Source organism: Gekko japonicus, unplaced genomic scaffold, assembly GCF_001447785.1.
Source record: "Gekko japonicus isolate JY-2015 unplaced genomic scaffold, Gekko_japonicus_V1.1 scaffold1136, whole genome shotgun sequence".
In the NCBI taxonomy this organism is placed as follows: domain Eukaryota; kingdom Metazoa; phylum Chordata; class Lepidosauria; order Squamata; family Gekkonidae; genus Gekko; species Gekko japonicus.
This window is the reverse complement of record NW_015174306.1, coordinates 446,327-461,631: the sequence shown is the minus strand read 5'-3', so window position 1 is coordinate 461,631 and position 15,305 is coordinate 446,327. Positions and strand designations below refer to the sequence as shown.

The following is a 15,305-nucleotide window of genomic DNA, read 5'->3' as shown; positions in this document are numbered from 1 at the left end:
AGCTTCATGCCCCCCCCCCCCCCCCGTCTTCATCTTTCTCTCTTTCCTTTCCCCTGACAGCTGCCTGGGAAAATTCTGGTCAAGTTGTATGGTGCTGGCTGGGCCAGGCCCAGTTGTTTAGTGGTACACAAGGCTTTGCAAGGGGTACTTCACTTTCCTCTGTATCCCCTCCCCACACAATTTCCTCTTTCATTCCTCCCAACAGCCCCCATTTCCTCTCCCCATGTATTTGGTTTTAGATTTCAGATTTTTCAGCAAACCTGGGGCTTTTCTCAGGTTTGTAGAAAGATGGCCTGTCTATCTATGTCCTCAGTCTCTAGATTTAAGTATCCACAGATGGGGTCATGTTGAGAATTAGTGATATAAAAAAAGAAAATGCTATGGGATAGTAACTCTACATTTCAAAATACTAGTCTTCAGAAAACCTGAAGGAAATTAAAATACTTTTTTGCAGAACTTACCCAGACATGAAACAGTAACAGTGTATAATAAAAACAACAGCTACACTTGTAGAAGCGACTTTTCTTTCTGCTGCAACATACTGAAAGACAAATAAGCATATATTTTTTTAGCCATTGGGGGAAAGGGCTCAGTTTTAACATGTTTTAAAACTTTGTAGCAGAAGAAGAAGAACATTTATTTGTAGAGAGACCTCAGAGGAGTTTTAGCATTTCATGACATTATAAAATTACTGTTTTACTTGCTGGCAGAATACCGGTCAAACTAGACACTAGAAGATCAATAAACTTTTCTTAGGGTTGACAGGCTGGCAAGCAGAGAAAGACTGAGTGGGCTGGGGACAAGGGGGGGATGACCAGTGGGAAAAACCCAGGTCACACCATGGAGTCACCAGAAAATTTATGGTAAAATGTTAGAAGAAAAAGAAGAAGAAGAGATTGGATTTATACCCCACCCTTCACTCAGAGTCTCAGAGTAGCTTAAAAACTCCTTTTCGTCCCCCTCCCCACAACAGAGCAGCAAGTGGAGGAGTGGGGAATCAAACCCGGTTCTCCCAGATTAGAGTCCATGCACCACTACACCAATTAAGCACTACACTTAACTATTTCCTAGAGAGGAGTGTAGTCATGTCTGGGTTTTCCTGGAAGTGCTGTCATGCCATTGCTGATGGTGTTTTCCTCCCCCAGCCTCTGGAGTGCTGGTGGGCAAAGCCCACTGAGGGTGGGAGATTTCCCACCACCAGGAGGAAGCAGATGGCAACCCTAGCTTATCTGCAACACGTAACAGCAACTACAGAAAGCCCAAATTTAGACTTAAAATGTGGGGAGATTTCTTTAAATATTTCCTTCCTTTTCATTTTCCTGACTCCAAATGACCCACAGAAGCTGCCATTTGCCCCACTTGGAGAAACTTACAGATGGAATACATGATGCCTGTATGTTTATTTTCCCTGCTGGGACAAAGATGAGCTTTAGGTAGCATTGTGAAATGAGGAAAATAGCACATGGTAAAGATTTAACTATCTCCTACAATCTGAATTATGGTTTTCCATAGCTGCTTTCTATGAAGGAAAAACACATCAGATTACAGATCTCCGAGGATCATGTCTGGTTTGACTCTATAGACCCTTTCATACGGGCTCTTTAACCTACTCTGGCTTCTGAAGGCAAACATTTTTTAAAAGGTTTCCCACACCTTAAAGATAAAATGCAAAAGGAACAAAAATGGAGCAAAGCAGGTATGGGAAACCCCAGATTACAGCTTCATTAACTGCAGCAGAAGAGTATTTTATCTTTAAAGTGTTTGAAGTCTTAAAAAAATTCATTTGTATTTCATTCCACAGTCACTTTCAGCTGACAATGTGCATGCCTTCTCAATTTAATTGAATTCAACTCAGCCTTTATTGGCCTATATCAGTAGATCAAAGTCATTATAAAAGTATACAAGCAGGACACTGCATTACAAATACATTGAATAAAATTATAGGTTACAACTGTACTTTTTCTTGACGCAGCAGCATGGTGGATTGAAGGAACTTAGGCACTTTCTCAGTTACTTCAACAGAGGAATCATTCAAAAGTTTGTAAATCTAGTTGAAACCAGAGCATGGCTTATAATGTTTAAATACTGGCTACGTTTACATTATAATTCTGACCCAGGGAGCCTCATATACCAAATGCTTTCAGAGTCTAACATGTCAAACAGTCTAACATATATTGATGAAAAAATTAAGGCCATGGGTATATTTTTGGATTCACTGACTATGCTCCCATTAGCGGACTCATTTCAGTTGCTCAAACAGAGAATGTTGGATATTGAGCGTCAGGAGTTACATAGCCTCGTCAACAAAACCTACTCTCCTCTGAGTTTCAAGATACCTGTCACTGTAGGTAGGATGGCTTCATATTTATCCTCCCTACAAGTGCCACAACTACGCGGAGCTTTCTCTTTAGCCAGATGCAATGCCCTTCTTCTCACACAAAGACTCCTACTTACAAACTATGTCTCAAAGTCCTCTATTGGACACTTCTTATAACAAGAACTGTGAAGTATTCAAATGACTTTGATCCTAAGAACAAGTTAGCAGGTAATAAAATTTCCCTAGAAAACTGTAATAAAGTCAAAATACCTTATCTCATTATCCTCTTGGCAGACATCAGATTGTGCAGTGCGGTCACTCTCTAGTGTGTGTCTGCGAGTTGTTCTCTATGGAAAAATTGCATTAGACACTTTACAATTCTAAAATAAATAAGGCTACAATACAAATAAGCAAAATATTACTGTTAGTTTTCCTTTGAATAATATGGATTGAAATTTTTACATTGTAAGTGAAGTGTGTTATATTGAATTTAACCATTGGACAGAAAAATAGTAAATGTTATACAATAAAGCAAACATAATTTGCAGTACACATGTCACTAAAATTAAGTTGTCATATGTATATGTGTATTCTTTAGTTAAGGGTCCCCAACCTGGTGTTGGTGGGTGAATAATACTGCCAATACCTTTCCTGGCATGTGTCAAGTGTTTATGGAAAGTGGCTAGGTTGCTCAGCAGAGTTTTGACTGGCCACTGGCAATCTGATTGCCTGTGCAAATTTTTAAAAACTTTGCTTTGACAGCAACTCCCATTACAGCACTAGGATTTTCACTGTGCAACTGAGGGTAAATTATGTATGCAATTAATTTGTTTTTTTTAAAAAAATCTTCATTTAAAAAGCATCTTGTTAAACAGAGCTTCTGCCTGGAATCTTGAAAATTTACTATTAGAGTTATGCACAGCCTCACTTCCTGACATTCTGTGGTTGTCTGTGCTTCCTACAGCAGCCATTTTTGTGGCTGGCCGCACCTTCTATGACAGCTATTTTGTGGCTGTGGCCATCACCCTGTGTCTGAATTCCAAAGGTGCCCCAGTCTCAAAAAGTTTGGATAGCACCGCTCTAGTTAAAATTGAACCTTTTACATGTGTAGCCTATTTTATTGTTTCTTTACTGCAGGTTCCTGTTCTCTTTTCTCACAGAACTTGTTGCAAGAGATATCACAGTTTTCCACATCTCATACTATAACATTTTGTAACCAGAAAAATACAGCATTTGTATCAACTGTTGCACCTTCCCTCCCCTAGCAGCAAAGCCAATACTTCATGGCCTTTTTGCTTATGCCTGTGTTTTGTTCTTGAAGGATACTTGTTCCTAGGGATGGGCACAAAATACATTTCTGCAGTTTGGTTCATGGTTCGTGGCTGAACCACGCACTGAACCATGAACCCATACAAACTGGGAGATTGATTTGCGAACTGATCTGGTTTGTATTGGTTCATGAAACATGTAAAGTTTAAGCCCCTGCTTTCTGCTCCCCATGGCTTTTCACAGAGAGCAGAAAGCAGCTGTTTGGTTGAAATGGTTCCAGGCCATTTAAACCCTGCTTTCTGCTCCCCATGGCTTTTCACAGAGAGCAGAAAGCAGCTGTTTGGTTGAAATGGTTCCAGGCCATTTAAACCCTGCTTTCTGCTCCCCATGAAAAGCTGCAGGGAGCAGAAAACAGGGGTTTCCAAACAACTGAGTGGGGAGGCTTTAAGCGATCTAAACCAAACAATAGAGTGGCTGTCCCTGCCACTCAGCTGTTTAGAAATCCCTGCTTTCTGCTTTCTGCAGCTTTTTGAGAGGAGCAGAAAGCAGGATTTAAATGGCCCAGAACTATTTAAACCAAACAGCTGAGTGGTGGGGAGCTGTTTTTCATCAAAATTCATGAAAGTTCATGACAGTTCTTTAGTTCATGAACACTGCTTAGCGAACCATGAACTGGCTGCTGTGGAAGGACCTCAAGAGTCTGAGAATCCCACAGTGGGAAAAGGAAAGGGGGATGTGTGCCTGCCCAGAAGACCACTTGATGAACAACAGTTACAGGTAAGTTCAACCTTATTTTCATCTTCGTGGCTTCTGTGTAGTCCCACATGGGAGAATAGCAAGCTGACTTACCAGTAGGAGGTGAGAGTGGGATCTTCAACGAAATAAGGACTGAAGAACAGCTTTCCCCACAGCTGCATCCCGTCTGGAATCAACATCAACTGCATAGTATTTGATGAATGTCAACAGAGAGGAACAGGGGGCTGCCTTGCAGATGCTGTCCAAGGGGACATTGCTGAGGAAGGCTGCAGAGACCTGGCCAAGTGAGCTCTGAGATGAAGTAGGCGACCTTAGAGAGTATGCCAACTGGATGGCTTTGACAATCCAGTGTGATATGGCTTGAGAGGAGGCTGCCTGGCCCTTGTGGGGGCCAGCAAAATGGACCAACAGGTTGTCCTCCTTCCGCAATGATGCAGTATGGTCCAAATAAAAAAGTAGTGACTTATGAACGTGCATAGGGTTTGTTCCTTGTCCTGAGAAACATGGAAGGTGGACAAAACCTTCTGAAGAAATTCCAGACTATGGTGGAGAAAAACCATATCTGCATGAAACCTGCGTAAAGGGCAGGGAAGAACATAAGCCCTGACTCCTACCCTTTGGGTGGTGGTAATTGCCAGAAAGAAGGCTACCTTATAGCAGAGGAAAGTTGAATGTGGTAATGGACTCAAAGGGCTTAAACATTAACATTAACACAGAGAGCACCAATGAAAGACTCCACTGGGCAACAGGAGGGAGTGCAAGGGGAGTTAAGTTTAATAAACACTTGAGGGTTGGAGGGTTTTTTTGAAATTTGGGCTGAAACCCCCCCCAGAAAAACCCACAGTGGGGTTGTGGAAGGCTGAAATGGCCAACAGACAGACCTGGATTGAGGTAACAGCCAGACCACTATCAGATGCATTAGGCATTCAGAAATATAATTCAGCCATCAGGATTCAGGGGGGAAGCCATGGGCAGCCGCCCAGGAGGGAAACCTGGACCATATTGCAGCATACAATCTTCTTGTTGAGGGGTGCTTAGAGGACAGGAACACCTGAGCTACTCTGTCTGACCACTTGTGATCGTGTATGTTATGTACGTGGACCACCTCCAGGGGTCCGCGGAAAGGCCAGAGCTTGGATCCGAGAACAAAAGAAAGTTCGGATCCTGGATTCCCCAGCCCCAACCAATAGCCACCTTGGCGGGACATTCAAACCCTCCAATGGGAGAGGGGGTTGCTGGTGGATATGTATATAGTTGGCCCTGTAGGCCATTAGAGTCAGTCTTTGTCTATGTGAAGTACAATAAACGTGTGCTACAGCATGTCGTCGTCCGAGTCCTCCATGCGGCGAACCCCGTACTTTTCAGTGTATCAATCAGGCCTTTAGGTGCAGGAACTGGACCTATATGGAGAAGTTCTCACACCATGAGAAGAGGTAGATAGCAGCCTCGGGACAGAAACTGCAGTGTTGGGAACCATACCCTTTTGGGCCAGAATGGTGCAATCAGAATGCAACTGGACTTGTCCTCCTGAATCTTGGCAAGGACACTCCCCAGCAGGGGGATCAGGGAAAGGTACAGAACAGATTTCCTTGCCATGTCAATTGGAAGGCATCCCCTAGGGAATAGGTATCTGCCCCTATTTAGCAGAACTGGGGCACTTGGCATTTGAGGAAGAGGCAAACAGGTCTACCTAGGGCTGCCCCCTTCAGAAGAATACAGGAAGCAGGTAATCATCCTTGAGAGACCATTTGTGTGTAGATGTGTTGCCTCTGCTGAGAATGTCCGCTGTCCCATTTGCCACCCCAGTGATGTGGATAGAATCCAAGGAAATGGTGTGATGGATGCTCAGTGCCAAAGGAGAGAAGCTTCTGAATCGAGGGAGAGAGAACTAGTACCTCCCTGCTTGTTTATGTAGAACTTTGTTGTAGTGTTGTCTGTGGCTATTTGCACCCTTCTGCTGGAGACTAGGGCCATAAAAGAAATCAGAGCATATCTGACTGCCCTGAGCTCCAGAATATTAATATGTATGTCCTCAGAAGGGGACCAATTTCACTGGCCCTATGGAAGTCATAGTGTGCCCCCCAGCCTGAAAGGGATGTGTCTATAAAAACCTGAACATCATAGGAGGGTATCCCAAATGAGAAGCCTGTCAGCAGGTTCTCCCAAGACAAACAGCACCCTATGGAATGGACTACTGCTCTAGGAACGGACATGCTGGCAGATCTGAGGAACCAGTTCTGAAGGGGCCTCATGAATAATCAGGCAAAGGGGACCACCACAGTAGTGGAGGCCATAAAGCCTAGTAGCCTCTGTATGGACTTAATAGACTGAAATCTACTGGAGGCAAACCTCTGAACCATTGCTCATGAGGAGGCTGCTGTGAAAGAAAAGCCTTGCCCCATTGGATTTGAGGAGTGCCCCAATTAATAGGATGAACTGAGCTGGACAGAGGATTGATTTATCCCAATTAATCTGGAGGCCCAGAGAAGTCAGGGTGGTGATGGCCAGGGAAACACGATCAGCTAGTAGGTCTGGGGAGGGAGATGTAAAAAGCCAATTGGACCAGTAGGGGTAGACGACACAGTCCCTTAAGCATAGATGGGTGACTACCTCAAACATGAACTTGGTAAACACTTTGGGAGCAGTGGCCAAGCCAAAGGGAAGGGCAGCATATTGGTAGCAGGCCTGGCCTCACTGAAAATGAAGAAACTTCCTAGATCTGGAGTGTATACAATAATGGAAGCCTGCATCCTTAAGGTCAATAATAGCAAACCAGTCAAAAAAGGAAATCACAACCCTCCCCTAAAACTCTGTACACATGGTCAATTTTCTTGGCAGCCGGGGAGACCAATGCTGGCTTGGTCCAAATAGATTTGAATATGTCCAGCTATCCCTGTAGCATTGGGAAAGAAATTAACCCATGCTGGGTGGGTAAAGGACCTTCTAAATGGGGTCAGAGGCAGTGTTCCCTCTAAGCTGAGTTAGTGTGAGCTAGCTCACAGTTTTTTAGCCTCCAGCTCACACATTTTTGTCTTAGTCATAGTGTGCCCCCCAGGAAGGATGGCTCCATAGCAAATTAATTTATGCAGTAGCCAAACTGTTCGCTCACAACTTTAATGCCAGTAGCTCACAAAGTAGAATTTCTGCTCACAAGACTCCACAGCTTGGTCAGAGGTAGTCAGTTTCAAGCAGATAACCGATATTAAGACACTTAGCCATTCAGATCAGTTGTTTGGAGTAGAGATGGAGGTCTTCCTTTGGGGAAACAGGTGATGGGAAAACTGGGGAGCAACCTCAATGACTTTTTCATTGGATGAAGGTGACAGCAACCATCTGCGAGTTGGAGAGGGGGTCCAGGGTCACCAAGTAGCAGACGAATCTGCTCCCCATTGGGTGGAGGAGGGATGGGAAGTCTTTTGTTTCAACTTCAATGTTTTTCTTTTCCAGCGGTGGTTCCATGGCACTACATGCCGCTGAGGACTTCTTTGGAGCTGATAGTGGTCCTGGTTTTAATACAGATCCTGACAGCACTGACCCCAAGGGGCTATACGGGCATGGTGGTCCAGTTCCAACTCCTTAGAAGGGGTCTGATCTTGCCCAGAGCTACTAAAGCCTTCTCCCAAAGGGCAGCTTTCAGCCTGGGAGACCAGTCCAAATGAACCTTTGGAGTGAACTACTTGCAAGTAAAGCAGGCAGATAATTTGTGGGCCTCACCCAGGCAAAGGAAACAACAGTTATGGTCACCTGACAGACCCATTTTTAGGCCACATTACACACACTTTTTGAAGAGAGCCATAGCCTGATAATAAAGTCCTCCTTCCAATCCCTCTTTATGTAGCAATGAAGCAGGGTAAAGAAATAAAGGGAAAAAGCATGAATAGAGCAAAAAGCATTAAAGAAAAACCTGCAAAGATCAGAAGAGAGTGAAGATGTCTGATCTCCACAGTGGCAAAAAGAGGACTGAGGGAAGGAGCGCTTGCCCTGCCCCGTGTTGGTTGGGTGGGAAGGAGCCAGCCCATGAGGAGAGGGGGCTGAGCACTCTGGATGTTCTAGAGAGCTTTAGAAAAGAAATGTCCACAGCAGGTCTGTGCAAGCATGGTCCCATGTGGGACTGCACAGAAGCCACAAAGATGAACTTATAGACACGACCCTTACTTCCTCAGCATGGTATCAACTGTTAACAGATCTCTCATAATTAGCTGTGTCAACTCCTCCCTTAGTAAGCTCCTACAGCTAGAACAGTGCTTTGTCTCATAGGATAAAACGGCCTTTGGAGTTATGGGCCTCTGGGACTTCTATGAGCCCAAATGCAGCAGAGGTACCATTGACATGTTGGGTGAAAAAGACACACGTCAGTAGTAAAGCACATGATTAGCACACAGATGGTCCCAAGTGCATCTGCAGGGTGGTATGGCTGAGAAAGGCCTGTCTGTGCCTGAGTCTCTGGAGAACTGCTGCAAGGCAGAGTGGACAATTCTGGGCTGGACTGATCAATACGCTGCTTCAGTAGAACACAGTCTCTTCATATGTAACCCCTTTTCATTATATGGAGATAAAATACTGTGTTGGTGGAACTGGATTAATGTTTTTACTGCCATGAAATGATTCATGATGAAAACTGATCCTAAATATTTGTATCAGCAAGCAATGCTACCACGAAATAACTGGAATGCTAGCACATAAAGTTCGTAATGATGCATCATATACAGCTTCTCCTAAGTATGATCAAGCTTAGTGAATTTTCTTACCTTATACTGAGGACTTAATTGGTTCATCAAGGTCAGCCCTGTCTACTCAAACTAGTAGTGGCTCTCCAGGGTCTCAGGAAGAGGCCTTTCATGTCACTGATTCCTTGAATATTCTAACTGGAGATGTTGGGGATTGAACCTGGGACCATCCACATGCCAAGAAGATGCTCTGCCACAGAGCTACTGCCCCTCAGTCAATATATTTTACTTACAAGGGGCTTAAATTTAGTACTCATTTCACCCATGGTTAAATTTGATAGTTCTTACCTTCCAGCATAGAGCTCCCAAAATAAAGCCAACAAAAAGAGTCACCAATGATGTCAGTGTTATACTAATTCCTTGTAAGCTGGGGCTGCTGAACAAACCCAGTGCCTCCTCTGTAATTGAGAACATTTTTAATTAGTGAAGACAGTTTATTTTATAAAAATAAAACCTTTAAACGAGCTTTGTCATAAAGTGTGCATTGTTAAGGGATCACCTTGGCAAACCATCCGATGTGTTTAAAAGGTGACTGGTTTGTAAACTACAAGTGCTTCTTTTGCAAAATATCTTTGTTTGGCTGCTGTATGCTCACAGCTTTATTTGCACTCATTCAGGAAAAGCAAACGTTCTGGCAACAGTATAATCATACTTTTACCATCTGCAAAGCAATGTTTATTAATATGCTTCCCTTCATTCCTCTTCTGTGGATTTTCTGCTAAAGTGTCTCTCTCCCCTATGAAACTCCCAGGGCAATTTAGTGAACCAGACCAAATTACACAGCAGTAATTCCCTCTAGGACTGAGCAATATAAACTCAAATCTCTGTAAGTAGCTTATTTGCTATGCCATTGATCTTTGGATCAGAATGCTCACATTTCCCAGTATAGAGGTTATGTTTACAATCAGCAATCTGGTAGTGGCACATAGAATAGTTTTGCTGAACAGAAAAAGCAACAAATCAAGAAATCATTATAATCACTGTCATGATGTCATATTGTAATTACACAGGTATTTATCCTATGCCTGGGGATGTGTGTAGCACATAAAGAGCATGTTTTATATGCTACATGTGCTTATGTATATACTTAAAGGGAAAGGCAGAAGATCATGGATGTCTCAAGTGAGTCCTCTTTCCTGCAGGAGTTAGGAGACTGTGATGTGGTAGGGTTTCTGTGATGCTGGGGAATCTGTGATGCTGCTTCCCACAGATATGTCTCCTGCCAGGAAACAGAAATTTGTTCCAGAGGTCCTTGAAACATAACTAAAGCATCTTCAACAATCTCCCATTCCTGGTCAGAGAGCTGCTGGATGGACAGCAGCAGTTACTCTCTGTTTTCCTTTTTAGTTGCTTTACATATGAATAGAAGGATATATGGAAAGTTGAGCTGCATGACTGCAACATAGAATCACAGAGTTGGAAGGGGCCATACAGGCCATCTAGTCCAGCCCTCTGCTCAATACAGGGCCAGCCTAGAGCATCCCGGACTGCCAGTAAGGGGGAGCTTACCACCTACCCAGGCAGCTGATTCCACTGCTGAACAATTCTTAGTATCCAATTTCCTAGTGTCCAGCCAGTACCTTCTTGCCCTTAATTTAAACCCATTATTGTGAGTCCTATCCTATCCTCTGCTGCCAAGAGGAACAGCTCCCTTCCCTCCTCTAAGTGACAGCCCTTCAAATACCTAAAGAAAGTAATCATGTCCCCCCTCAACCTCCTCTTCCCCAGACTAAAGATTTCTCTCAGCCTTTCCTCTCAGGGTTTTGTCTCCAGGCCCCCAATCATCCTCATCACTCCCGCATGGAGGAACCAGTTGATACCATTGGGGCCTCCACAATCCCTGCAGATCTACAAGTATACTGGTAGACCTACACCTTCTTGCTGGGCATTGCAGAAAGGCTCTTGATCAATTGTCACTGCAGAGGGTTAGCAAAACATGTATGATGTTTTCTAGTTCTGGGAAAAACAACTGACAGTTCAGTCTAAACAACATAAAGCTGAAACTACTGGGAAGCAAGATAAATAAATGTCCAAATGTTCCAGTACAACATGCTACAAGTCATTCACCATTTCAACTCCTTGTTCAAAGACTGTCAGCCACATTTTATGGGTTTTATTTCCCACTTTCTTGCTGCCTCAAAAATCTTGTCCAGTCTAGTTCAAACCACATTTTGAGCTTCACTGAAAACAGTGCCTTACAATGCTAATGCACAGTTTATAAAGCTGTCTTTATAAAAAAAATAAATCTTTTTAAAAGTCAGATTTATAGCCAACATTGTTTGAACTTTGTTTAGGCCCTCCAGGTGTGCCAACTCCAAAAAGAAATTTTAGTCAAGCAGAACAGATACTTCATGCTTACATAATTGGAAAGTAATTTTTTTAAAAACCCATCCTAGCTAACCAGAGTGTATAAAAGGAACACTCTGGGGAAAGTACCATCTAATTGGCTAATGTGTCTTCAGTTCTTATTTATTTTGCTTTATAATAATGTTATTGTTTCTATTTTTTAATGCAACTTGGATTAAAGACCTAGTACACTGGAACATTAAAAAGAATCCAGCATTGCATTTCCAAAACTGACTAGCCATGTGATTCCAGAAAGCCCACAAGAGGACATGAAGGTAATTGTCTTCACCTGCTGTTTGCCCATCAGCAATTGATTGTCATGATCAATATCTACTGACAGACCATTAATTTCTCTAACCCCGCTAAAAAGCAAAAACAATCAGTGAAGTTCATAAGTCTATTATGTAGAAGTTCTTTTCTCTGTCATGAATCTGCTGCCAAGCAATTTTAGTATGATGGGTTCAAAAGCAAAATTCTCTCTATATGCTTTCTCCATACCATGCACAATTTTTAGTCCAGTGGCAGAATCAGGCTCCATTTTGCACATTAACCTTTCCCAAACAAAGATTTATTTCATTGAATTTCTATACTGCCCTCCCCGCAGAGTGGGCTCAGAGTGGTGTTCAACAGTTTAAAACGAAGAAAAAAAATAGAACATCAGATATACTATCATAAAACATAAGCTAACATGGCGCCACAGTAAAATTTGACCCCTATTAACAATATCATGGGGGAGGAGAGTGAGGAGGCAAATGATAGATTCAATTGCTGTTAAAAACTATTGCTGTCCTCAACTGTATGCTTGGCAGAACATCTCTGCCTTGCTGGCCCGCAGGACCCTGATGTTATTTGGCAGTGAGTTCTATCAAGTCAGAGCCAAGACCAAGAAAACCCTGGCTCTGGTTGAGGACAGCTGGATGCTCCTTAGGCCAGGGGCTTCCAATAGATGCATTCTTGAGCATAATGCTCTCTGGGGGACATACCAGGAGAGGTGGTCCTGCAAGTATGTTTGTTCCTGACTGTTTAGGGCTTTAAAGGTCAAAACCAACACCTTGAACCTAACCTGGTACTCAACTTGGAGCCCATGCATTTGGCAAAACAGAGGTTGGATATGTACTATTACTGGTGTCCCTGTAAGGACCTGGGCTGTTGCATTCTGGACAAGTTGTAACTTCCAGATCAGCCTCAAAGGCAGCCCTGCATGAAGGGAGTTTCAGTAATCAAGCCTAGAGGTGACCGTAGCATGGATTACTGTGGCTAGGTTGGGGTGATACAAGTAGGGGCCAGTTGCCTGGTCTAGTGCAGCTGGAAGAACGCCAGTCTGGCAAACCAGAATCTTCCCCACTTAGCCAGAGAATCCCCATCTTTGCTGGATTCCATTTCAGTCGGCTCTGCTTCAACCATTTCACCATGGCCTCCAAACCCTTGGCCGAATTTCTTGGGATGGTGTCTGTCCGTCCGTCCATCAACAGATACAGCTGGGAGTCATCAATGTACTGATAGCATTCCAGCCGGAAACTCTGCACCAGCTGGGTGAGAGCGTACATATAGACGTTAGATAACATTAGGGACAGGATAGCCCCGAGGGAGCCTGCATTCCATGGGCTATCGAGAGGAAACCCTCTCTCCCAGTGCCACCCTCTGTCCCCAGCCATGGAGAAATGAGACGACCCTCTTCAGAGCTGTTCTGCATACTCTAGCATCAGCTAGGCAGTGCGCCAGCAGATTGTGATTCACTGTGTCGAACCCGCTTTGGTCCAACTGCCTGTGGAGATAATCTATAAGGGCGACCAGCACAGTCTCCATCCCATGACCAGGGCGGAAGCCAGACTGGAAGGGGCCTAGTGCCAATGTATAATCCAAGAAGCTCTGGAGCTGCTCAACTGCAGCTCTCTCCATTACCTTACCCAGGAATGAAAAATTAGAAACTAGGTGGTAATTGGATGGATTGAAATGATCCAGCAATGGTTTCTTCAAGAGCAGTACTACCATTGTCTTTTTAAAGCCCTCTGGATAGACCCCTAAACTAAAGCACAGATTGATAATGTCCATCAGAGGGCCCCGTATACTCGCACCAGCCACTCGCACCAGCCACTCAGGACACTGGTCTAAGAGGCAAGTGGCTGGCTTTGCAGCACTCAGCATCCTATCAACATTGGCCTCAGAGAGCCAGATGAAGCTGTCAAATACTGAATCCAAAGGCAGCCAAGGGGCCTGTAGTTCACATATTGTATCAAAGTTGGCAGGCATGTCACAGTGGAGTGACAGGACTTTCTCTGCAAAAAAGCTTGCAAACATATGTGCATTTCATATTTATACTCTAACCCTTTAATTTAAGATTCAGATTTTGAATTTAGCTGTAATCTGCTAAAACGAAAACATTTTGCATGGTTGGGGGATGGAAAACAATATTAGTTATAAGAAATAGATGTCATGCCAGTAGAAACATTTCCTTTCAACCACTTCAAGACAAAATGCAAAATCTGCTTAGCCAGATACACAGAAAAATGCTGGTCTTGTAAATAAAAGTTGCTTTCCATAAATCCCTCCCTCTCCCACATATGATTTTATGTTCTACATTATGTTCTACAATGCTCATGCTTGTATATCTCTTTATCAAGATTTTATATCTCTTTATCAAGATAGACGTCAAATGTGAATATTCTGCATCTTTCAAAATCTAGCTGCAACAGACATCCCCAGCTATAGTTTGCCTATGGTAACATACAAAATGTCAATCATGTCAACTATGCTGATGAAACAAAGCTAAAATATATGGATCAACTGTGACGTTTCTGAGAATAGTTTTAAGTACCTCCCTGTCCTTGAAGAAAATCATGACATCAGTGTACACACTGGAGCAAGATCTTTTGGAATTACCTCTTTAGACAACTCTGATAGAATAGTCTTCCAGAGAAGTTATGACAAGCCTAATGATTATCTAATCATAGAAGGGGCAGTTAATAAGGTGTGTTGCTGAAAAAAAATCATGTAGAAAATCACATCAATTATCATGCTTTGCATGTGTTACTCAGGGATTTGCTCCAAATTAATTAAAACAAGATCATTATCTATACTACTTCAATTAATTTCTCACCTTCACAGTAATTTCTAGTGCAATCATAAACAGAGGTACACCTTCTAAACCCTTTGAAGTCAATAAACTTACTAGGGTGTAACTCTGTTCAGGACAGCATTGTTGGTGCTATAATTTTAAAAAGCTGGGCAAAGGAACAAAGAAGCAATACAAATTAAGTTTGCTGGCAAGTGTAAATGCACAAATGTGAGGGATCTTAACTGATGTGATTTCAAAAATCTTTTTTCCAACAATCAAGCACATCAAATTTCTCTCTGAAAATGCATAATCATGTAAGTAGTTTCTGAAAGGAAGTGTGTCAAGTTAGAGAACTGTCAGCAAATGACAGTCCAACCAAACACCATTTGAACTGATTCAGAGATTAATGAGAAATATAAACAAGGAGGGGAGGAGGAGGAGGAGATTGGATTTATACCACAGCCTTCACTACCCGAAGGAGTCTCAGAGCAGCTTACGATCTATTTTACCTTCCCCTCCCCACAACAGACACCCTGTGAGGTAGGTGTGGCTAAGGGAGCTCTTTCAAGAACTGCTGATGAGAGAACAACTCAGAAAGAATTTGTGACTGACTCAAGGTCACACCGGCAGCTGCATGTGGAATAGAGGGGAATCAAACCTGGTTCTCCCAGATTAGAGTCCATGTTCCTAACCACTACATCAAACTGGACAAGGGGAACCCATAAGGACTTGTGTGGGCATCTCATTTCCCCATCCCTACTATTTCCTCTTTCTGTTCCCTGGCAGCCACCATAGCCTCTCCCATTTTCCTGCTTCCTTATCTCCTTCCCATCCT

The 15,305-nt window shown here is 43.2% G+C and overlaps 1 protein-coding gene across 1 annotated transcript in view; it reads right to left on the bottom strand.

The window, feature by feature from the left end:
• KITLG (KIT ligand) overlaps positions 1 to 15,305 on the bottom strand; it is a 125,401-nt gene that overhangs the window by 3,464 nt on the left and 106,632 nt on the right. Inside the window, exons 7-9 of the mRNA XM_015424126.1 lie at positions 9,358 to 9,467; positions 2,588 to 2,664; positions 462 to 541 (exon numbers count right to left, since the gene is read on the bottom strand). Of these exons, the coding sequence (XP_015279612.1) occupies positions 502 to 541; positions 2,588 to 2,664; positions 9,358 to 9,467 (227 nt within the window). The 3' untranslated portion in view covers positions 462 to 501. The remainder of the gene's footprint in view (positions 1 to 461; positions 542 to 2,587; positions 2,665 to 9,357; positions 9,468 to 15,305) is intronic.